The 25,521-nt window shown below is 34.8% G+C and overlaps 1 protein-coding gene across 1 annotated transcript in view; it reads right to left on the bottom strand.

The window, feature by feature from the left end:
- Nucleotides 1-270: 270 nt before the first annotated feature.
- Man1a1 (mannosidase alpha class 1A member 1) overlaps nucleotides 271-25,521 on the bottom strand; it is a 175,142-nt gene continuing 149,891 nt past the window's right edge. The window contains exons 9-13 of the mRNA XM_046466986.2: nucleotides 20,346-20,461; nucleotides 13,194-13,413; nucleotides 12,257-12,429; nucleotides 3,369-3,484; nucleotides 271-2,999 (exon numbers count right to left, since the gene is read on the bottom strand). Of these exons, the coding sequence (XP_046322942.1) occupies nucleotides 2,873-2,999; nucleotides 3,369-3,484; nucleotides 12,257-12,429; nucleotides 13,194-13,413; nucleotides 20,346-20,461 (752 nt within the window). The 3' untranslated portion in view covers nucleotides 271-2,872. The remainder of the gene's footprint in view (nucleotides 3,000-3,368; nucleotides 3,485-12,256; nucleotides 12,430-13,193; nucleotides 13,414-20,345; nucleotides 20,462-25,521) is intronic.

Consider the following 25,521-nt stretch of genomic DNA (forward strand, 5'->3'; position numbering starts at 1 on the left):
CATTTTTGACACTAATCCCTGCCTCTCCCCTGCATGTCCTGGTATTGAACCTACCTTAGACTCTTAATAAAGGAACATGATTAGCCAAAGGCTATGTACACAAAATAATTTGCAATGTAAAGTTTTTAATGGGAAATGTTTCCTTGTCAAGATTTTCTAGGTATTTTACAAAATTGCTATTAGGATCTAATTTCTGTTTGCAACTGTATACATTCACCCCTAGACATATGAAAATTTAGTTAAAAGGAAAAAATATAATACAGGAGGAGATATATTAAAAGACTTTATTCACAATAGAGAAATCTTACAAATATAACTTTTAAAAATTATGTGTCAATCTATTATGCTTCCCATAACATTAGAGATTTATATAAAGTTGTATATGACAGAATGGATTTATGTACAAATCAAAAACAATGTAAAAAGTGGGTAATACACATGAAAAAGTCATGATAAAGAAGTCATTGAGTTCTGTAAATTGGCATACAACTTATATGTGTACTATTAAGTGCACAAAATATATCAAAAACATATTGCATAAACACAAAATTAAATGTTATTTTAATTGTTCATCTTTTAAGGATGTGAATACATTTATAAATTCAACTGCACAATTTTGTTGGGAATGAATGAAGGACAGTGTCTATCTAGAGACCAGTTGTTTAAAGTAACACAAAGTATAATTTTAATTAAATTACATTATTATAGTATTAATCCTTTGTATACATTTTTGGTGCTTTGGATCTTCTGTTAAAAAAATCCAAGTTCTAGAACTGAAAACACTTCTTGCCATTGGCACAGCAACATGGAGTACAGATTCTTGTCTACTTAAACAAGGACACAAAAGGTACAGTGTAGTGTGCGTACACACAACCTGATTTTAATATCCTATGTGCTGCAGAAATATATGTGTTTCTTCAAATAAAATTGAAATGAAAAGAAAATTATTTAAATGGTTGATCCAAGGACAGTGATGTGAAAATTATAATCTAAATACATATGGCCTAATTTTGGCAGTGATTTTTAATATTTTACCTTAAAGTTTTTGGAAAAAAGAACTTTTGTTGTCCACTCATTTCAGTAGGCAGGCTGAAGACATGGAAAGTTATTTTGGGTCACAGAGGCACATTTATGTGGTCATAATGATGTGCTAAAGAATCTTTTTAATTTACTAATTTCACTAATTTGTTCTTTGACATATATTAAAGTGCAACATTGAAAGAAAATAAAAGGTGGTTTTGTAAGACAAAGGAAATCTTTGGAAACACTTTCAAAAGCTGAAATAGCTAAGACTATTGTCTATCGAGAGTTAAGAAAATAATTCTCTTAAAAATACTAGGTTGGAGTTAGATGAAATTGCTGATATTAGAGTTTTTAAACTACAAATGCAGCAATGTCACATGCTTCAGCCTAATTCATGGGGTTGTACTGATTTACCTGATCATTGAAACTGAAAATTTAGATGGTCAAAGCCTTTGTACCTTAGTTCTGCATCATCACATTAGCCCATTCACAGTGCCAATATGATAAGAAAACACAAAGATGTCACCAAATTCTGTTCTTGAGAAAACCATTCATGTTTCAACACTTAATGTTTACAAGAAATATATAATTATTTTGATCCCTGCAGATCAAATTTGGGGAACTGGGAGTGTCCTTTCCTACATGTTGCTTCTAAGTTGGAATCTTTACATAGAACTTAGCCATAGTAGATACACAATATTCTTATTTGACTAAGAGTTTATTAAATTTTCCTTAATGGACAGTGAATAGACAAATTGGCAAAGTTTCCTTCACGAAGTCGTTCCTACTTTTATAAACTGAAATGAAGAAATTTACTACATTTGAGAAAGGGCCATTTTCATGTCTTTTCAGCAGAATGGAATGCTTTCTTCTTAAGAGAAAAATTAAAAAACGAAAGGTAGACAAATGAATTAATAGCCACACGAAATTCTCACCCTTTCTTTCAAAACCAAATTTCTTTACATATTCAGTTAAAAGCAAAAGCTAGAACATTAATAGTTGAATTGTTTCCCTTGAAAAAAGTATAATTCATTAATAGCAGAGCTCACCTTGCTATGGAAGGTGAAGAAAGGTGGTATGGAAGAAATCAAGCAATACAAGATCCAGAAAGATGACATAGGGCATTAAAAGTAAAGAAAAAAATTCATAACTCAGGAAACACTAATATAATTAACCAACAAAAATATACTGCAATTGGAATTGCAGTTCCAATGAAATGAGGTCAACATGAGATGATTCTTCTGGGATGACTTTCTAATTTGAATTACAATGTGAATGAGTATTTTAGAAGACATTCTATCAAATAACGATAGACCCGCATAAGGAGGCTGTCACAGTTATAAGATCTGTCTCTGGTGGATAGACAAACCAGATTAACATAAAATCAAAAAGGAAAAAGCTTTTTTTTAATATTTAATTTATTATTATGGCTTTTTGCAACATGGCAAAACATTACAGCTTAAAGCAGATATCATCTCCTCATAGAGGAGGAAAAAGTTTTGCAGTCAAATCAAATTGTAATTAAGAGGTCACTGGTATACCATTCTATTAATTTAATGAAAATAATATCACAATTTTATGAACTCCAGAGATAAGAGGTTACTTAAGAGAGAACAAAAATACTATACAAACAAAACATGTGGATCTACTGGCTAGATAATAAAGGAATAAGAAATTTAGGTCCATTTATGCCTATGATAATAAACATAAAAGACTGCAAAACAATTTTAGAACTTAGAATAATCACAGACTTATTGATAAAAGTTTATCATGTGCCTGGTTACCATAAAAGAAATTATTAAGGTATGCAGTGAAGGGAATGAAGCAGAGTAAAATATAAAATATATTTTTATTTCTCTTTGACTTCAACTTCCTTTTTATCTTCACGGAGTATAGGAAGAAGATGTGCCTCAGTATTGAAGATCCAGTGCTCCAGTGGAAGAAGATCATCATCAGAAAAAATTAAGTACAAGTATCTGGAGAGAAAAAATGTGAGTATATGAGCCCCAAGAGACCATGTCAGGCTGTAAAACCACAAAGACAGAGTGAAAACCCCCTCAGCATCTCTACTCATCTTGTGAAGCAGCATGGACAAGTCAAGCCTATCAGAACTGTGAGAGATATCCTCATTAATAGGGAGTAATTTACTCTGTCCTTTGGTGTTAGTCTATGAAATCACACAAAGCAGTCTCAAGTCACTGAACTTTGGAATGACTGGAAACACACCTGTAAGCAATTATTGTCGTGTGTGGAATGACATTTTGAATTAGTGTTCACTAAAGACACCTACAAAGAAGTTCTGTCAGGCACATCAGTCATATAGTTTTAGAATAATTTTCACTTACTTTAGTGTCTCTGCCAGGAAGAAACTCTGCTGCACATCATCATAAGTTTCGTAAATGAAATAAACATCCCTTAAGCCTGAATAGCCTCCCTTCACTCTGCAGTGATTTTCCAGGGCCTGAATTACGAAGAGAAGGGGAAAATTCAGTAAATGATTGTCAATAAATTATATAATTAAGTTGTTAAATTCTGATAAAACAAAGATTCAGATTAAATGAAAGCTTGTTAACAGTTTCAGGGAAAAAATTTAAAAACCATTATGCAGAAATATAAATAAAATATGAAAAGTCAAAGGACATATGGGCAATATATCTTATCTAATTAGAAACACTTTTATTAGTTTTAGAATAATTTTTCACTTATTTTCACCATTTTATCCTATGGTCTAGAGTAGGATTTGACAAACTAAAGACCACAGGATAAATGGCAGATTGTAGTACAAAATAATAGTTGCAACAGGGACTGTATGGTCCCAAACAGTACTCTCTGGGCCTTACAAAATAAATTTGTTGATTCCTGGTTCAGAAAGATTATTGATGTCAACTGGGATTATAAACCACTAGTTGAGAAAGTGCACTGGACCCCAAACAGCTGCTGCTGTAGTCACATCTTATTTCTTTAAAAAATTGATTATTAATTGCTAATTAATGATAATGATGACAGGGTTAGAAGAACAAAATGGAAGGCCATGAGAAAAATGGGGCTGGTAACTATTTCTAAAATATATACCCTCTTCCAACTTTATGGATGTGTGATTGATAAATATGAGTTACATATATTTAAGATGTACAATGTGATATTTTGATGTATCTACACATTGTGAAATGACTACCACAATCAAGCAAATCAACATGTCTATCATGCATCACGCATCACACACTTGTTTATTTTTGTGTGTGTGGTGGTGAGAACACCTGAAATCCATTGATACATTATTGTTATAGTTACCATACTATACATTGGATCTCTACAACTTATTCACCCTATAATGAAATTTTGTACCATTTGACCAATTGATCAATATCTCCCTTTCTTCTCTACCCTTCAGTTCTTTGTAACTACCACTGTGCTTTCTGCTTCTGTTTTTTTTTTTTTTTTTTTAGGTTCTACATAGAAGTGGTATCATACAGTATTTGTCTTTTTGTGACTAGCTAATTCTGCTTAGCATAATGTCTCCCAAGTTCATGCATGTTCTTGCAAATGGCAGGATTTCCCTTCTCTCTCTCTTTTTATTAAGACTGGATAATATTCCATTGTATATATATATACCACATTTTATTTATTCGTCTGTTGATCGACACTGTTTCAATATGATGGGCTGTTTCAATATTTTGGCTTTTGCGAATCAGTGAATGTGAGAGTGCAGATATCTCTGATTTCCTAGAAGTATATACCTAGAAGTAGACTGGATTTTACAGTAGTTTTATTTTTAATTTTTTGAGGAAACTTCATACTGTTTTTCATGATGGTCATACCAACGTGCATCACCAAAATGAAGAGGGGTTTTCTTTTGTCCACATTTCTGAGAACACTAGTTATTTTAAATTTTTTGATAGTAGCCAATAATAGGAACAAGGTAGATTCTTACTATAATTTTGATTTATTTCCCTGATCATTAATGATATTGAACTTCTTTTCATATATCTGTTGGCTATTTGTACATCTTTGGACAAATGTCTATTCATTCCTTTGACCACTTTTATTTTTTATTTTTATTTTTTTTTTAAATTTTTTATTGTTGGCTGTTCAAAACATTACATAGTTCTTGATATATCATATTTCACAATTTGATTCAAGTGGGTTATGAGCTCCCATTTTTACCCCATATACAGATTGCAGAATCACATCAGTTACACATCCATTGATTTACATATTGCCATACTAGTGTCTGTTGTATTCTGCTGCCTTTCCTATCCTCTACTATCCCCCCTCCCCTCCCCTCCCCTCCCCTCTTCTCTCTCTGCTCCCTCTACTGACATTCGTTTGTCCCCCTTATATTATTTTTCCCCTTCCCCTCACTTCCTCTTGTATGTACTTTTGTATAACTCTGAGGGTCTCCTTCCATTTCCATGCATTTTCCCTTCTCTCTCCCTTTCCCTCCCACCTCTCATCCCTGTTTAATGTTAATCTTCTTCTCATGCTCTTCGACCCTACTCTGTTCTTAGTTACTCTCCTTATATCAAAGAAGACATTTGGCATTTGTTTTTTAGGGATTGGCTAGCTTCACTTAGCATAATCTGCTCTAATGCCATCCATTTCCCTGCAAATTCTATGATTTTGTCATTTTTTAATGCAGAGTAATACTCCATTGTGTATAAATGCCACATTTTTTTTATCCATTCATCCATTGAAGGGCATCTAGGTTGGTTCCACAGTCTAGCTATTGTGAATTGTGCTGCTATGAACATCGATGTAGCAGTGTCCCTGTAGCATGCTCTTTTTAGGTCTTTAGGGAATAGACCGAGAAGGGGAATAGCTGGGTCAAATGGTGGCTCCATTCCCAGCTTTCCAAGAAATCTCCATACTGCTTTCCAAATTGGCTGCACCAATTTGCAGTCCCACCAGCAATGTACAAGTGTACCCTTTTCCCCACATCCTCGCCAGCACTTGTTGTTTGACTTCATAATGGCTGCCAATCTAACTGGAGTGAGATGGTATCTTAGGGTGGTTTTGATTTGCATTTCTCTGACTGCTAGAGATGGTGAGCATTTTTTCATGTACTTGTTGATTGATTGTATGCCTTTGACCACTTTTAATTGAATTATTACTTTTTCATTATTGTTGTATGAATTCCTTATAGATTTTGGATATTATATCCTTGTCAAATACAGTAAAGTCTCACTTAATAATGGGAATATGTTCTAAGAACTGCACTGTTAGATGATATCATTGTTGTATGAACACTAAGAGTGTACTTACACAACAAACTAAGAGAGCTATCATCCTATGTGACCGTCATTATAAATGTGGTCTACCCTTGATGCAAATCCTACATATGGCTAAAAATATTTTCTCTAGGTCACTTTTTCACTTAGTTGATTGTCTCCTTTGCTGTATGGAAACCTTTTAATCTGCTGTAGGCCCACGTATTTTATTTTGCTTTTGTTGCCTTTGCCCCAGTGTCAAATTGAAAAAAAAAAAAAAATTCAAGACCAATGTCAGGGAGCTTTCTCCCCAATGTTTTCTTCTGGGAGTTTTATGTTTTTCAGATCTTATGTTTAAATTTCAATTCACTTTGAATCATATTTTGTGCTGTTTGGACTTTGAGATGACACTGCTGGTTTTGCTAGATACCCAAGCATATTTCCCTTTAGGCAAGTTATTTTCTGCTCACTACATCCTATTAATTCTATTAATCATATGGTAAAACAAAAATTCCCATTGCACAAAAATTGCCTTCTGAAACTTGGTTCTAGACTATGCAGACAAATAACAAAGTTTAAAACTAAAACTTTAATATTTATAATGAAATAAAAAAGATAAAAAACTTCTGTTAGTATCCCATGTCATTTTAATTTTATCTTTTAGTTTCCTTGAATGACTCTGAACCTCCCTCCCCCACCCCTCTCTCTTTTACATGTATAGTTATATACTATTTTTTTTTAAAGCACAGATTGAGTTTGCCATATTAATTTAAAAAAAGTTCCTTGGCTAGCAAAGGGTTTTGGAAGAAAATAAGGCTCTAAGAATAAGGATCCAGAAAAAATAAAAGAGAAGACAAGGAGCAGCCCTGGCTGCTCATGAGAAGGGACGCTGCACCAGGAGCTCAGTTTCTGTCTTTAGACACTGATAATGAGGGTATCGATTTTTTCACATCTTGGTTGTAGAGAAGAAAGAATGTGGGTCCATGAGGAAAAGCATTTAATTATTAGGTTAAAGAAAATCTAATTAGCAGTTTATATGAATAAAGAAAGAAAATTTCTCATGATTTGGTACTTTTAAAATCCTCCAGAAAAAGGAATAATCAACCTAAGAAGATGCTTCAATTACATTCTAAGATCCAGACAATAAGACAAATCAGAGATAAGACTGAAGATGGAAATTCTTAGGTCCTTTTTCTTTTTTCCATCATTCCTTTTTTTTTTCTCCTGAGAAAAGAACTTTTTGATAAAAAGCCAAATATCAGATACACGGAATAGACCAAAAATTATTTGTAAAGGAAAAAAAAATCAGGATTTAAAAGAAACTGGCAAGCTTATTACATACCACAATGAATCCCTGTTTCCAGATATTTCCTTAAAGCTATTTCAACCATAAAGACTTTTCTGGGTTGTTCCCTTGAATTTCCTTGGTGATCAGCTAATGAGAGAGCCAGGCATGATAAACAGCCTTCTTCTTGTTTATAGATATTTAAGTTCCTTCATTTGTGAAGAGAAATAGATGCTTTGGGTTGCAGACAATGTTCAGACGCCTTTCTTTCCAGTTCACCCTGTTCACTCTTTTTCCCCCATAATCTTCACAGAATCAAGAACACAGTCAACTTTGGGGGTAAGGAGGAGAGCAAATCCTCAGTTCTGCATTTCCTAACTTGGCCTCAGAGGTTCCCTGATCAGGTAATGGGCATCTTATCAGCACAGGCTTATAAGAGTAAGTAAGAATAAGACAAGGTGAAGAAGTGCCAGTGTCAAAGTAGCCTTGCAATTTTCAGTTTTTGAAGCTTTTAAGTAAATTAAAAATAATTTTTAAAAAGAGAAAATGCAAAAGAGGCATTCTTAACTTTGAAGAGATGAAATATCTTCATATCAAAAGTCTAAATTTCAAGATTTAGGAATGTGAAGCTGGGGACAAGGAGCTTTCCTGGGCCTCCATCACAAGCCAGATTGAACCCATATCTCAACAGGGGAAGCAGTCTTGTGCCTCAGCACAGTGTGACCAGATCATGGGTTCTCTAGTCTGCTGCAGGGACTCAGGCTTTTGGCACAGGGATCACCTGGATTTTGTGTAAATGATTATATTATTGGTAACCATATGTGGCTTGGATGTGCTAATCACAGAGAAGGGGATATAGGAAGATGGCTAAATCTCTGAACAAAATACAAAAGACAAATCTGACCCACGTTACCATATTTTGGGTTTGGAGGGGCACGGTAAAAAAACAGCAAGCAGCATCAGTTAAATCCTAAGTCAGAAACCATGATTGTGAAGACATAACACTTTCTCTCATTGACCAGATTAGATGAATAACTAATCCATGGAGATTTAAAAAAAATAATGCTGCTAAGGCTGTCTGCTAGAGTTGGGTTTAAACTCAGGGGCAGAAAATAGAGAATCCAAGTGCATGAATATATCAAAAAGACTTTGGAAACTGGGATTGAGCCTGGGGAGGCAGAAACAGGAAGAGGAAAGCGAAATCACTGAGAGTCAGAATGACCACATGGAAAGGGTTAGGTTCAGGTGACTACAGAAAAATATCTGGAGGAAAACAAAACAAAACAAAACAAAACAAAACAAAAAACAGAAGAAAAGAAAAAGCCTTACTTAGGCTTTTTTTTTGGTTGGGGGGAGGGTACCTGGGATTGAACTCAGTGGCACTCAACCACTGAGCCACATCTTCAGCCTCTTTTTGTATTTTATTTAGAGACAGGGTCTCACTGAGTTGCTTAGTGCCTCACTTTTGCTGAGGCTGGCTTCGAACTCAGGATCTTCCTGTCTCAGCCTCTTGAGCCGCTGGGATTACAGACGTGCACTACTGCACTTGGCCCTTACTTAGGCTTTATCCTCTACTATAGACCAGCAGACATGACTTCGTAATTTACATGCATGTGCATGGATAATTAATTCCTGATAAAGCTCATCTGTAAGTTGTCAGATGTTTAATTGCAACGAATGTAAAATAGTTTATTATGATACTGAGAAAAAGCAAAAGAAATATCATTTGGAAGTTACTTCTGTTACTTTTGTGAGTTCACAAAAGCTTGGACACCTTGATTAGTGGATTTCTGTTCACTGTGGAGGATGTCTCCAGGGTTTTCCTGCTGTATTACATACTTTTTCATATCTTATTTGACATTGTTATTAAGATATTTAATTAAGACATGCAAATCAGGTTTATGAAGTGTGTCAGTGACAGAAGGCTGGGAAAAGAGTATTTGGAAGATAGAAGAATAGTTCTTCACAAAGTGAAAGAAGAGTAAACACAAACAGGTACTGAGCATAAGAGATGTCTCAATGGTAGCTAGAATAGATAATGTTGTTTCACCATAATTTCAGGATTGGCCAAGGGTTTATAAATGGACTAAAAGAACAATTGACTTTAGGCTGAGGGACATTTTTGCGCAGATTTGAAGGACCACAGTTGGAAACCAGAACATAGAGAATGGATAAGAAAGTAAAGAGATGGCAAATGTGCCGTTTTCAGATAATGAAGAAACTGAGATGTAGAAGAGAGTCCACCCCTTCCCCCAACCCATAGCTCAGAACAGTGTAAATTCTGGCTTCATAGGAGCAAATATTTAACACCTTCAGCCATTCAAAAACAGAATGAATTACTTTATCAGGTAGTACAGTCTCCTTTGTTGCAAACTTCTTGAGTTGATGAGGAATAGTCATCTGGGAAAGACATGGCAAAGAGTCGTCATTGAGTAGAAACACAAACTAGGTGACTCCCTATGTTTTAATTTGGGTCCCTTAAAAATGGAAGATGAGACAAGGTTGGAAACAGGAAGTTTGTTGAGGAGGTGATATCAGGAAGTGAGTGGAGAGAGTGAAACAGGGACAGGAGCAGAGCAAATGAAATATATGGAGTAGTGGCCCACTCCTGCCTGAAAAACCCTCTGAGGAACTAATATTGCAGAATTCTTTTTTTTTTTTTTTTTTTGTCATGGTGCTGGGGATAGAACCCAGGATCTTGTACATCATGTAATTATTTTTTTAAAGAAGGAAGCCCAGGATAGTTATCCATAAACTTAAAAAGCTTATTGGTTGAAGGCTGCTTCTGGGGCTAACATCCCCATCTAACCCAGACAGTCAGCTGCTTAGGAAAACAATTCTTCCTCCTTCTCTAACATGGTTTCCAGATGTGGTCTTTCAGGTCCAGGCAGCCAGACTGAGTCTAGGTCAAAACAGCTCAGAAGCACTGGCTGCTTGAGTCTGGAGCTGCCAGGTTACAGGGGTACTGTCTGCAGGGGCTGCTGCTGGAACAGAAGACCAAAGGGATGTATCACAGAAAAAAAGCAAGTGCTTCCATGCCTTCTAAGGATTCTTGCTCACCATTATATCTCAAGTTCCAGCAGAAGTTACTGGCAGCAAAAACAGGGGGAATCCTGTGTTATGATATGGGGAAACACTTTTGCATCTTATGTTATGCTAAAGAGCTGATATGAGATAAAAATCCTAACACAAAAACCAACCTTTTTATTGTACAAACAAGTCCCTTGAAGAATCAAGCAAAACAAAGCTTCCTGCCCAGCTAGCAACAGAGATATATTTCCTCCCATTTTTTATTACATCTGTTTCAAACATTTCTCACATTTTAACTTCTATAAAATTGGTGTGTCATGTTGTAATCGGTAGTGTTGCTTGCTCTTTCTTAATGGCATATTAAATAATGATTCTTTTATTTATTTTTTTATAAATTATAATGTATTAGATTTGATGAAGTATAAGATGTGACTTAAATTCATAATTCAGTTGCTGGTAAATTCAAGACCAAATAATTCCCTATCACTAAAGCTTAGGTGAACTTCAATTTAAACACATTTTTTTTTTCAGAGAAAAAATAAAACAGGAATTTAAAGAAATTGGAATTACTACTGAATGAACACTATTAGAGAACTTTGCATTTTTTACTTAAAATGTTATTACTTAAAATGACTGATGATTCATGATAAGACACAGTAAGTGAAGAGGGTAATAAGCAAGATTCATCAAAGGCTTTCCAAGATATTAGTTAAATTCCACACAAAGCCAGTATTCATTTTAGATTTCCTGAGAGAAGTGATTCCTAAGGACAATTTTTAAAGAAAGCTGACTGTCTAACAAAGAGCATTAGAGAATGAGACTGTAATTAAAGCAGTTGCTTGTTCTCATTCCCCGAATTTCCTCCCACTTCTTTGAGAATAATAGCTTTTAAAATTAGACATTGTTTGATGCATATCCTGGAGGGCACCTCCTCTGGCCTCTAGCACAGAAAATGTCCAATAGGTTAGTTTAGAAAGAAAATACACCATATTTAGTAGGAAAAGACCCAGGAGATGACAGACAATTAAAATGACACACAAGAACACATGACAAGTTTACAAGATACTCAGAGAAATCTGCGAATAGTAAAGGAATACACTTTGACAAAGTAATTTTTCTGTTTTGAGACAGGGTCTCACAAATTGCCCAGGCTGGCCGCAAACTTGCCATCCTCTTGCCTCAGCCTTCCCAAATAGTTGGGAATCATAGGCACATACTACCATGCCTGGCCAAAGTATTTCTTCTGTAAATTCTTTCTAAAAGTTAATCGAAGTAGCTAATTTACTCTGAAGTAAAAGTGTATACTATCATTTAAAGCCCCAAGACCAACTCAAAAAAACATGTTATCTGTGCAGTTTCTTAAAACAGACAAAACAGGGGTGAATATCCCCAACTTGCCAGCAACCTTTTCTGGAAATAAGTGACCTTTTTTTTTTCTGTAGTCATGGGAACGTAATGTTACATATCTTCGTCAATACCCAGTCTAACAGTAGTATCCTTATATCACTGTTTTATAAAGCAAAACTGAAGCCAAAGGGAGGGAGGGACTTAACTAGAAATATCCAGTACCAAATGAAAAAAAAAAAAAAAACAAAACAAAAAACTGTTGAAAGCTTTACACAGAAAAGTTGAGTTGACACATTTATAGGTACTGGTGAACATTTTTCATTGAGACACTGATCTGTAAGAAATATGCAAATTAAAGCCTCACCTCTACAGCTTCCCACGCCCATTTCCTGTACTTCGGATCATGAGTCAGTCGCCACATATACATGTAAGTCTCAATCACTTCTGGTCGTAAAATGTAGTATTTTTCATTTTGCCTTGTAGCAATGGCTTCGACACCGCCATCAAATCTGAAAGCTTCTGGTCCCAGTTTCATAACTAAAGGACATGCAACAGGTTAATAAGGATAATTGTTTGTACAATGCTTTGTGTCTATAACTTCAAAAGGACTAGAAAATACTTAACAACATTCAAGACAGAATGCCAAAACAATCATTTTTTTGGATTAGTTATAAACATTATGTAATGCACAATATTCAATATACTTCCAAATTTAGTCATCTAAAAGAATCAACTTCATAAAATAGTAACAATTTTGTATTTTTTTTTCATTTGACCCCCATTTACTGAGTATCCATTAGGTGAGCACAAGGCACCATAATACACCTTACGAGTTAGCTGGAAACTCACTGGCTAAGAAATCTGTCATTTTTGTCACAAAAGACCAGTTATTTAATCTTTATGCTTCAAGCTCATGTTTTATAAAAAGAAAGCCAGCCAGATTCATAGTCTATTTTATGGGAAAGATATGTGGAAAGTGTTAATACTGCTTTATAAAATGGTTTCTTTTTGTACTGGGTCAGAGACCCTTACTCAATGCTGTTGAGCTAAAGCAAGGGTCAGTAAGTTAGGCTGGCTTAGTCTTTAGGCCTTGATTTTTATTACTTGGCAAACTAATGGTATATGCTTTTAAGTATAAAAGCAGTGCCTTTTAGAGTAAACATATAGAGATATTAATTGTGGTCATCTGTCTCACCAGGCCCAGTGGATATTCTTTTGATGACCACAATGACAAAGTTCCTTACCAATTGAACTCAAGGAATGGGGGAATGGATTATAAATGAAGAATAACATGTACTCACAGGTGCGGTTATAAGATTCATGACAGGTGCGTGCAATTTCAGCCCCGAGTTCAAGGTAGTGTTGGGCCAGGGCTTCAGGTGCTCCATCTGCCCCAAGCGCAAACATGCCTCCAGCAAAGCAGGTGAGGTGACCCATCTTGTGTTCCAGGAGGCCCCCTTTCCACTCAGCGATGTAAGTCAGTCCCCCGCTAGACTTGCGGATTAAGTGAGTCTCAATGGCCTGAAAGTAATACTTGTTTTAACATTGTATAATGTCTTCTCAAATTTATACTAAATTCTATAGTATTATTATACTATAATTAAAAAATGACATATAGTTTGAGTTTGGTGTTACAAATCCAATTTAACCATAAATGTTACGTCATTGCTTTCGGTGTGCTTCTTCTAGCTAATGCCCTTTTTAGTTTGATTAGTTAGAATGTATATGGTTGGGCCAATGATGTCAATTTTGTTTCGTTCTGTGACCAAATATATACTATGTTATCCTCAAAACCCAAAATCCATCCCCTTCTCAAAGACAGGCCACTGGTGTGGTAGAGACAGTTGGCATTTTTATGTCCACAAATGGTGAAACACCTCAAAATCCAGGTCTTACTAGAGATGATGAATAAAGCATACTTTTAATAGGATCTAGGCTGATGCCATTACTCTTTCTTTCCTTCCTTCAACCTAAAAAGGTAGCAAAATAGAGATGCAAAGAGAGGCTATTCTAGAGTTAGATTAATTGGCTTCAAATTCTCGCTCGGACACCTCTTCTGAATTCTGTGGGTAATTTGCTCATTATAGCTCTAAATCTTAGTGTTCTTATTCATATAACGGGAATAATACTATCTACTGAGAGGAGTCTGAAATATTGTATTTATAAAGCAGTCAGTTTGAAATTGGCATTTGGTAAAGGTCATTTGTCATCATTTATATCTCCAATGTGGTAACTGTTGAGTCAAGTTCTTTCCTAATCATTCTACTGAAAAGCACATTAGTGTATAATAAGTAGATAATTTTAAAAAGAATAAAGATCTTTAAATATGAGAGAAATGCTAACATTTATAAAAATGACTTATAGGGAGGAGGAGAGACCAAAGGAAGGTACTGAAGAATGAGATTGATCAAATTGTTATATGTATGTACAAATATGGAATAATGAATCCTACTATTACCCACAATTATAATACACCAATTAGAAATGAATTAGAAAGGGGCTGAGGTTGTGGCTCAGTGGTAGAGTGCTTGCCTAGCATGTGTGAGGCACTGGGTTTGATTCTCAGCACCACATAAAAATTAATAAATAAATAAAGGTCCATCAACAACTAAAAATTTTTTAAAAAGTGAATTAGAAAACATATTTTACTTCTGCTCAAGGACTGATGACATTTTTAAAAACTAGATGAAGAAAAAAAGAAAATAGAAATAAATCTAGACAGAGAAATATAATAATCCTTATATTTTAGAAAGCAAAAATAAAGTATTTGGTTTATATTAGTTTCCATTTTCTCTAATAGAAAGTGTTCCCTCCATTATATCACAGAGGGAAACAGGCCATGATTGTGTCTATACTTATCACTACTATCAAAAAAGAAGGATTTTATTCCTTGGTATTTATTGTTAAGAATTAAAGTCATCGTGCCCCAGGGATACATGCATACTCATGTTTATAGTAGAACAATTCACAATATCCAAACTATGTAACCAACCTGGGTGTCCTTCAATGGATGAATAAAAAAAATGTGGTATACATACCCAATGACATTTTATTCCACCATTAAAAAAAAAAAAAAAAACACAAAATTATGCCACTTGCAGGAAAATGAATGGAACTAGAGACCATTATGTAAAGTGAAATAAGTAAAACTCAGAAGGTCAAGAGATATGTTTTCTTTTTCTTTTTTTTAAGAGAGAGAGAGAGAGAGAGAGAGAGAGAGAATTTTAATATTTATTTTTTAGTTTTTGGCGGACACAACATCTTTGTATGTGGTGCTGAAGATTGAACCCGGACCGCACACATGCCAGGCGAGCGCGCTACCGCTTGAGCCACATCCCCAACCCCATGTTTTCTCTTATATACAGAAAGTAGAGAGGAAAAAGGAAAAGAGAGGTGGGGAATAAAATATGAAAATGAAAAAGAGATCAATGGAGGAAAAGGACCAAGGGGTGGAAGAAGGGGAAAGAGGTGGGAAGCTCTAGGGAGTGATACTGGCCAAATGATACTATTATATTGTGTGCATGTATGAATATGTAACAACAAATCCCATCATTATGTACAACTATCATCAATAAAAATATGGAAAAAATAAAAAAATTAAAACATAAAATAAAATGAAAGGAGGTTTAACACAAACACAAAGAAGGATTTTCAGGAAGCATACTTGGGAATAGTAGATAGAGAAGAATGAATTAAAATGAATACACAAGTAGATAAAACCTTTCTACCTTTATTAGAAATAAACAAATGAAACCAAGATGGTTACAAAATAAATGAACATGCTACTGTGCTCATTAACTGTGGTTAAGCTAATTTTATTGATGATTTAGTTATTACATTAATATTTCATTCTTATTTAATGCAACTGAACATCTTAGCTATTTACACTTTTCATAACGCAAATTGCAATAAAGTCCTTCAAGCAGATACTTGTTCATCACCCAAGAAATTATTCTTTCTACATGGCAAGAGTAATAGCTTTTGAGCATAGATTAGAGAAACATTATTACCATGTTATGGATCCTAAATAAAGTGCCATATTAGTTTTGGCAGGATTCTGACCAACTAGGCCACTCCTTAAAATAAACTATAATGAAGTTCCAAGATCTTCAAAGCAATGGTTTTGTGTGGAAATTGGAAAATGTAAGTAAGTATAAAGAATGAAAAATAGTTGGGACTGGGGTTGTGGCTTAGCGGTAGAGCACTTGCCTTGCACTGGGTTCGATGGCGTTGGAGAAGATAATGCTAAGTGAAGTTAGCCAATCCCCCCAAAATGCCGAATGTTTTCTCTCATATAAGGAGGCTGACTCACAGTGGGGTAAGAGGGGAGCATGGGAGGAATAGATGAATTCTAGATGGGGCAAAGGGGTGGGAGGAAAAAGGAGTGGGCAGGGGATTAGCAAGGATGGTGGAATGTGATAGACATCATTGTCCAAAGTACATGTAAGAAGACACGAATTGGTGTCAACATACTTTATATACAACCAGAGATATGAAAAATTGTGCTGTATAAGTATAATAAGAATTGTAATGCATTCCACTGTCATTTATTTTTAAAAAATCAACAAAAAATAAATAAATTGGAAAGAACAATTAATAAATAATAAATAAATAGATGAACAAAATAAAGGTGTTATATCCATCTATAACTAGAAAAATATTTTAAAAAAGAATGAAAAATAGTCTTTAGTGACTCTAATAAATTTTTATATTAAGACTATGGAGAATTGATTAGAAAGGAACTACCTATTCTGTGGTTTAATCCTTCCATGTTTGAAAAACATCTGTCCAAGTATCATTCACTATTGTAGATTCTTAAGAGTAGCCTCTCAACAGGGCCAGAACAACCTGCTGAAATCTCAAAAGTATTTTGTTGTTAAACCAACCAAAGAAAACATATCCCTCTGGGATTAAATGGTTTCCAGAATCCACTGGAAGCTAAAACTAAGTAACCATATCTTCAGTAACTCAACTATCCTGAATGATAATGGAAGGCATCCTCCCCTTGATAGTGATAATTTTTTTTTTTTTTTTTTTTTAAAGACAGGGTCTTCCTATGTTCCCTAGGCTGGCCTTGAACTCCTGGACTCAAGAGATCCTCCTGGCTCATATTCCCAAGTAGTTGGGACTATAGATGTATGATGATCTTTTAAAGTACAATTTAGCAGAAAGAAATTTTGTCATATATGACATTAGTACTTCTCAAAATCAGAAGTTTAGTTGTTCTACCTTTTCTCCCTAAGTTGAAAATATGAAATGGGTTGAAAATGTTTTTGCTATTAAGACAAACAGGAAACACTTTGACTTCATGTATTCTTAATGAATTTTCCTGGTAATGATTTGCCTAAACAGAATATACTAAAGTTGCATGGGTAGAGTTCCAGAAACTGAAAGGAAATATTAAAAAGAATATTTTAAAGCCGTCCTTCTTGGAATATTGAGATCTTAAGATTCTAATTTTAAGAGGGCCACCTTAATATTAGAATAATTAAAATGTCTGCCAGTATGGTAATTAGAAGATGACATAGTAGAAATTATAATACATTAAGAATTCCCTAGACAAAAACCTGAAATCCTATAAGAAGGAGGAAAAATAAACTTCTTAGGAAGGAGTTTTCTAGTGTTACCAAATGAGGGTAAGGCCACATGGGCAATGGGCAATATCCCAATTTTTTTTTTTTTTTGTTACAAGACAATCATTTCTTTATTTTTATTTATTTCCACAAAATATAAAAAGTATTTACAGCATGATTTGTGTTGTACAAAGAAGAGACACCTCAAACGAGCATACTGTTTAAAAATACATATATAATGAGTATTTACATTGTTCATTATATTCTCTTAACCATCTCGAAACAGAATATTTCAGCAATGATTTCCTTTTTGGGGAATTCAATTTTGAAAGTACCCAAAGGTAGTACTGTATATCTAAAAAGCTTTTCCTGGCTGCGCAACAAAGAGAGAAAAAGAAATGGGGGGGGGGGAAGGAGGGATGGAGGGACAGGAGAGGGAAGGAGGGAGGCAGGTAAGTTTGACAAAAAGTTGCTAAGACCAAACTTCCCAGCCCAGCTGATTGAGAAAATAAATCTTAGCGGGAGCAATGGGAGGAATAGATGAACTCTAGATAGGGCAGAGGGGTTGGAGGGGAAGGGAGGGGGCATGGGGTTATTAATGATGGTAGAATGTGATGATCATTATTATCCAAAGTACAGGTATGAAGACATGAATTTTGTGAATATACTGTGTATACAGCCAGAGATATGAAAAATTGTACTCTATATGTATAATAAGAATTGTAATGCATTCTGTTGTCATATATATATATATATATATATATATATATATATATATATATACACATATATGAAAATAAATCTTTCTTGGATTCAAAATAAATAACTAAATTAATAAAAAATAAAAAAGCTTTTCCTAATAATCGAGAAGTCCTTTTTTTTAAGAAGCAAAATAATGTGTGCATTTATTTACAACCTCTCAAGACAGTTTATTAATAAGGATCCCATTGCTTGTAAGTGACAGAAACTCATGTAAATTAGTGGAGAGGAACAGAGAAATACATTGTCTCTTGAAATATATGACAATTGGAAAACCAAACTATGGGAAACACAATAACTCGAAGAACAAAGTTTTGCCATGAACGTTTTTCCAGTTCGTTTTTTGTCTCTATTTCTCTCTGGCTCCTAATTTGTTTCTGATGTACATCATATGTCTTTAATAAAGGCTGGGCCAAATAAAGGCCAAAGTTCTAGCTAAGGTATTCATGATTCCTGTACATGGAGTAACTAACTGTATGTGCTTTGCTTAGTGAAGCTCCCAGTGATGTACCAATAGAATAGTCAATCCATTTAATCAAAGTATTTATAAATATAAACTACATTTATGTTTAAACAATAAATCCATCTATGTCAAAATCATCCAAAACTCTTGTCAGAGAGACCAAATTTAGAACAGCAGCTATATTAGTGGCCATTTACTTTTTTTTCCTATAAATTAATACTATCGATTGAAAAAAAGAACATTTCTAAGCAGTCAAGAAAAAGATCAATTTTCTGAGGATTTAGCCACAATTTAATAATACTATTGAGAAATCTTGATAACGATTAATATTTAAAGAATATATGTGAATTAACCATCCACAATTCCTAATCACAAAGGGACCCAATCCTGCTAAAAATTTGGTTTCTGAAAACTGGGGTACATGTACAAGTATTTTATATAAAATAATTCTTTTCTTGAATCTGTTACATTCTAACCTTAATTTTTCTCCCTGTGTTTCGTTGGTAGTGTTTCTTAGTTTACTTTTTACTAGCTACCTCCTATAGACTATACTAAGTAATTTCTAATTTATCTTAGTAACTTATTGCCTATAAATAAACCCTTAAATATAGTATGGGGATTCTTATTCACAAATAAATCCACAGTGGTAAAATAAAAAGGGGCAAATGTTAACAAATTTTAGTTTGAATTTGGTTGTCACATAACCTCTCTGAGGTTCGACAACCTTATCTGTAAATTTGGGTGAATATTTAAAGTACTATGAGAAAGAAAACTATACTTCTTCACTTCATTAAAAATACCTACATATCACACTGCTCAACACACAGTACACAGTTTAATACGTACTGGTTCCCTCTTACTCCTCCTGTATTATGATTTTTGAAGCTCTTAATGAGCTTTCCTTAAATACCAGTTTGTTGAGATATAATTTTATGTCTAGATTTCTTTTCAGTACCATTTATCTCTGGAAACACGTTTACTTTGAGACTGTCTATAATCTTGGGCAATTTTAATTTAGACAATTTTCAGAGTATAAATTCAAGATTTTCTCCCATAATTTAATATATAGCTCAAGAAAGGGAACTCATATTCATGAAGAAAGAATACAGACTTGCTTTTCTTAATGAGGGGATATACTCTGAGCAAGGTGCAGTTAGGTGACTTCATTGTGTGAATATCATGGAGTGTACAAACTAAGCTATGATGTCATTAGGCAATATAATTTCCAGAGCTCACTGTCATATATACAGTCTGTCACTAACTGAAATGTTACATGATGCATGACTCTTTTTTAGACACATGGCTTGTGAGGTTTGAACCATGCTAAAATACTACAACTGCTCTATTAGAACTAAGGACATGGGGGCTGGAGATATAGCTCAGTTGGTAGAGTGCTTGCCTAGCATGCACAAGGCCCTGGGTTTAACCCACCAAAACAAACCAACAACAACAACAACAAAACACCAAAAAAATTAGAACTAAGAATATCACCTATGATAACTATTGTTACAATTATATTGGCAGACACTGCACTCTGCCTCACAGGAAATAATTTCGTAACCCACTCATGTAGTATTTCATTTTTTCATTAAAGCTTGATTAATATGCAAGTTATAAGTTAGAGCTGAGTGGCGAAGATGATTTAAATATCAGGTTACCTGAATAGCATCAAAATACATCTTCTTAGCTTCCAGATCTCTCTTGTCAGACATTAACCATGCCTTGAGCAAATATTCATAAAAGCTGTCTCCAAGTCCTCCAACTGACACATGATCTGAAAAAAGAAGGAAATGAATTTCAGAGTGACTCAGCTTTTAATTCAGATAATGCAGCGAAATCACATTAGCAACTAGGGTGCAAAATCCCGTGTCGACTGCAGCTTGTTACATTTGAATTTCAACAAATCTCTTATTTTCAGATATTCTGAAATAAGCAGATGGATTGTGAATTAATGTGATATGCTCTTAATAATTACCAGAGTAGTTTTGTAAACATGATGATAAAAGATATGTAATGATACCTAATTCTAAAAATTTAGTTAAAAATATCAACTTAAAATGCTTTACAGTATGTATTTCAATAAATTTTTATTTGTTTTATTTCTGGATAATATAAAATTCTGTCAAACCTATGAGTATTAGCAAATCTTAAGAAGTGACTAGTAAAACAAGACACTCCTTAGGCTCTTGCCTTTTATTATTATTATTATTTTTTTTATTTGATAAGTTTTCTAGTGCTATGAATCTGAAAGGTTAAAAACTGATGAGGTAGGGACAGTAAGAAAGAAGAGATGGCAGCAGAAGTGTTTCCTCCTAAAGCTTCATTCTTACAATCTACTTCCACTGCCATTTATTATGCCCAACACACTGGAAATACAACCAACTCCCTATAACTGTAGGCCCATATCTTGAGTTTAAAAGCAAGAAAACTGAGGCTTAGAGAAGCTAAATGAGACTACAACATTGATCAGTGCCATCTGACTCCACAACCCACACAGGGCCTCATGTTAGGATCTGCCTCCTCGACATCACAGAATATCAAAGACATATGTATGTTTTTCCCTATGGCTTGAATTAATATTTTTTATTTTTCAAGCATACTTGTTTATAAACCAAAAAAATGCAACCTATTTAAAACATCATTTCTAGAATTCAGAGAATTTGAGATAAACAAGATAGCCTTTAAAGGTTTATAACTCAGAACTTGTTTATCTATTTAAAAAATAAGATCCTCACTTGTTGACATAGTTATACAAAATAAACCATACATATATACATATACATAGAGGGGGGTAAGTATAGGGAGAGGAAAAGGGGGAGAGGGGGAGAGAGAGAGGGGGAAAGAGGGAGAGAGGGAGGGGGGCCAACTGTTCTGATGCCTTCCCAACAACTCCACTTGGAATTCTATATGGGCATCTAAAATCAAAGAGACTAGATACTGAATTCATTATCTTTTCCTCCTGAGCTTTATCTTCTGCCCAGGTCTCCATCCTCCCATCTATACCCTTAGAAATCTGGTAGTCAATGGGGCTAGGAGTATAGCCCAGTGGTCCAGTGCTTGATTAGCATGCGAGGACCTGGGTACTACAAAAAAAGAAACCAAGTAGTCATTCTTTACTACTTCTCTCTTTTGTTTCTACACACAATGAATTCCCAAACTCTAAATTTTACTTCCCACCTATCTCTTGAATCCATTTACCTTCCTCTCTCCTCACCAGTACCTTCCTGGTTCAAGCCACCACTACTTCCTACCTCTGCCTCTGAAATGTGCAATTACTTTATTTCCTGCTTTCATTCTGGAAGTGTGTGCTATGTCTACTGAAATGTATTTAAATTCAATAGAAAATTCAGTTCCTCAGCCATGGTAGTGCTCAGTAGCTCTAGGTAACTCTTACTACACTGGACAGGAAAGATATAGAACATTGCCACCAAGTGCAGGAGGCTCTACCAGCAGTACCACTCCAGTCTATTCCCCACACTAATGTGGCAGAAATCCTGACCAATTACTTGAAGCCCTTCAATTCTGTGTTTCTGAAGACCAAGAAGCCCCCTACAAGCTCTCACTCTTCTCTGTATTATCAGTCTTGTTCCACTTGCTCTCCATTCACTTGCTGTATGGCCCTTCCTCAAAAATATCAGGCTCCATCCCACTTCAGGGCTTCTGCCCAAAATGCATATACTTCATATCTAGGATACTTCCTCAGAGAAGTCTTCCCTGATGTCTCCACTAGGTTCTCTGTCACAAGTTTTGTGATAACACACATTTAACACACTTGTAATTTCACAATGTAGTAGAACTGTTTTCTGCCATTCCTACAAGATTATGACCCAAGAGAACAGAAACCAGGCCCATTCTGTCTCCCAGTCCACACCCGCCCCTACAAAGTATCTTGCACTCAATAAACAACTGAGAAGAAAACCAAAATTATTCTAAGCCAGCCTTAAATATTGACTTCTCATCAAGCTATGAGGGCCATATTGTTAAGTATTGAAATATGCAACTTCCTTATTGCAGAAAGTCCAGAATTACATTAATTAATCTTAATGGGAAAATGTGAGCCTGATTCTCAAAATAAGCAGTGTTTGAAGTGACCTTTACAGTTTCCTAAATAAATCACGGCAGAAACCTCTGACATTTACAAACTAAATAGACTACGTACTATCTCGTCAATAATAAGCCCTGTTGTCATAAACATGATTGTAGGAGACAAATGCAAGTGATGCGTCGTAAAGCAAATCACTGTCCGGTTACTGTCAAAATAACAGGGCCTAAATGAAGTAATGGGGAATGATGGCCATGATCCAGATGTGTCCTTCAGAGTTACAGCAACAAGAGCTGAAAACCAGCAGCCAGAAGCAGCGTGGTAATTTTTTCCCTTGGGTTATGATTCTGTAATGGATGGAAGAAACAGGTTTGGGCACTGGGAGATTTTTAAAAAAGGAAAAAGGATTGCGTAATAATATATTTACTTTGATACTGGTAAATGCTAGTTAACTTTTAAAATGTTTTGCCTATAAAAATTTCACATTTGTTAAAAAAATCAAAATAAAGGAACATAAAGGTGAAACATGTCTTTCTGATAATTAACATGCCCCTCACTAAACTTCCCCAGGGCCTGGATGACAGTTTGCATTAGCAAACTGTGTAAACATCTTTGTGGATGTAGGAGAGAAAGCACCTAATTTTTCAGAAGAAAAATACTGCCATTTTTTAGAGGAACATATATGGTATTTTTATTCTAACTGTATACTGTAGTCATGCGAATATTATGTTCTTCTCTGAAGGGGTAAGTTACGGTTTTCTTTGTGATGGGAACAGTTCCCTTTAAATAATTTCTAATATATAATTTTTCTAATATCTAGTATTTCTAATATAAAAAAGGGAGATAAAACAAAATAAAGAACAAAAGCAGTAAGACAAAGGAAGATTAAATAGTCAATATCTCTACTTCTTAATTTGCTTGTAGATTTTAATCTGAATCTGAATTTTGATTTTGAAACCATTCCTCAACAATATTAATTATATACACACACATTTGTTATTTATATGTGAGATAATTGTTCTGTGTATAAACATGTAATCCCACACCCACCATCAATGGCCACAAAACCTGTTTATATTATCAGGGGCCAGGACAGGAAGATGCTTCTCAGCTACAACTGAGGACCCAGGGCGGGCAACTATTAGAATAAAGAGAATCATTAGTAAAAGCAGAGGCAGAAAGATCAGATACAAAACACTTCAGTATTCACAAAATTCAATTAAGTAAACCTCCACTAGGTACAAGATACAGTGTGCCAGATTGACAAATATGAACAAGACGGGGTTGCCACCTTGCAAAGCTCTGGATCCCTGGGAAGAAGGGCATGTAGGTAAGTCATTGGAAAAAGGATTGTTACAGGTAAGTGTTCAAAGAGCCGGGTAGGAGAGAAAGAGATAGAGGAAGCTTCAAATTCCAAGCAGGGTGTTGAAGAAGAAGGCTTCTGGAAGGAATGGCAATCAAGCTGGGCCTCAGTAGAGGAAGAAGAGAGGCTGAAGGGCTAAAGACAGAGGACAAGATGTAGATATGGCCAAGCAGGCCTTGGTTAAAAAAGAAGAAAGTGTGTCTCTGTGGATGAAACACAGGATGGAGGATGGGGGAGAAGGACATGAGACTCATCAATGCTGTTTGTTTTCCCATTAGGAAATCGGCCCATAAGCAATCCAAACATAAAGGACTCTTTGTATCAGGAAACTGGGCCAAATATATAGTATATGAGTGACCTGGAAGGTGAAGCCAGGATGTTCCAACACAACTGGCTCTTTCTTTCCCTCTTTATAGTGACTTCTATATCCTAAATTAAAGAGAGAAAATAGTAAATCAGGAAGACTATTCTTCAGCTTTTGAAATCTGCAATGAAGAGGACTCCAACAATGGTTACCAATTTAGAGAATCATAGCAGAACATCGTCTATCTCAGCAGTCCTAGTGGCCCTGAAATGTTTTAGTCTCAGCACTTTTTACACTGTTACAAATAAAGGGTACCCTGAAGAACTTGTTTATGCGAGTAATATCTATCAATATTTATCATACTGGCAAATCAAGATACATTAAAAGCATTTTTGTTGGTTGATTCATTAAAAATAACGATTATACATCCATTATGTAAACATAAATAGTTTTCATGCAAATGTGATATTTTACAAAACAACCACAAAAAAGTTAGTGGGAAGACTGGCATTGTTTTACATTTTTGCAAATTTTAATGTTTGCCTTCCTAGAGACAGGTGGGTTCTCACATCTGCTCTAATTTCAATCCATTGCTACATGTTGTTTGGCTAAGATATGTGCAGAAAAGTAAGCTGCAGAGCTTCATAGTTGGAAAAAGGAAGAATAGTATATATAAAATTGTTTTCAGATAATTGTGGATATTTTTCTTTGATAATATGATAGAATTTGACATGTTTTTTTTTTTTTTTTTTTAGAAAGAGTGAGAGAGATTGAGAGAGAGAGAGAGAGAATTTTTTAATATTTATTTTTTAGTTTTTTTTTTTTTGCAGACACAACATCTTTGTTTGTATGTGGTGCTGAGGATCCGAACCCGGGCCGCACGCATGCCAGGCAAGAGCGCTACCGCTTGAGCCATATCCCCAGCCCTGACATGTGGTTTTTAAAGGTTAAATTTTTTAAAAGTTTAGTTGTTCTGTAGCATCAGAAATTATACCGAAGAATTTCTGTACTGTGTTACATAAAAATCTATTAGTCTATTTTTCACTTTGAGTGGATCTTTCTCTCATGCATGGTTCTGTAATAGCATGCACTGGTCATCTGGAAAATACTGATTGGTTGAGTTAT

This window comes from Marmota monax, unplaced genomic scaffold (assembly GCF_021218885.2).
Source record: "Marmota monax isolate L192 unplaced genomic scaffold, Marmota_monax_Labrador192_F-V1.1 WCK01_AAM20220418_F8-fsc00140, whole genome shotgun sequence".
NCBI lineage: Eukaryota > Metazoa > Chordata > Mammalia > Rodentia > Sciuridae > Marmota > Marmota monax.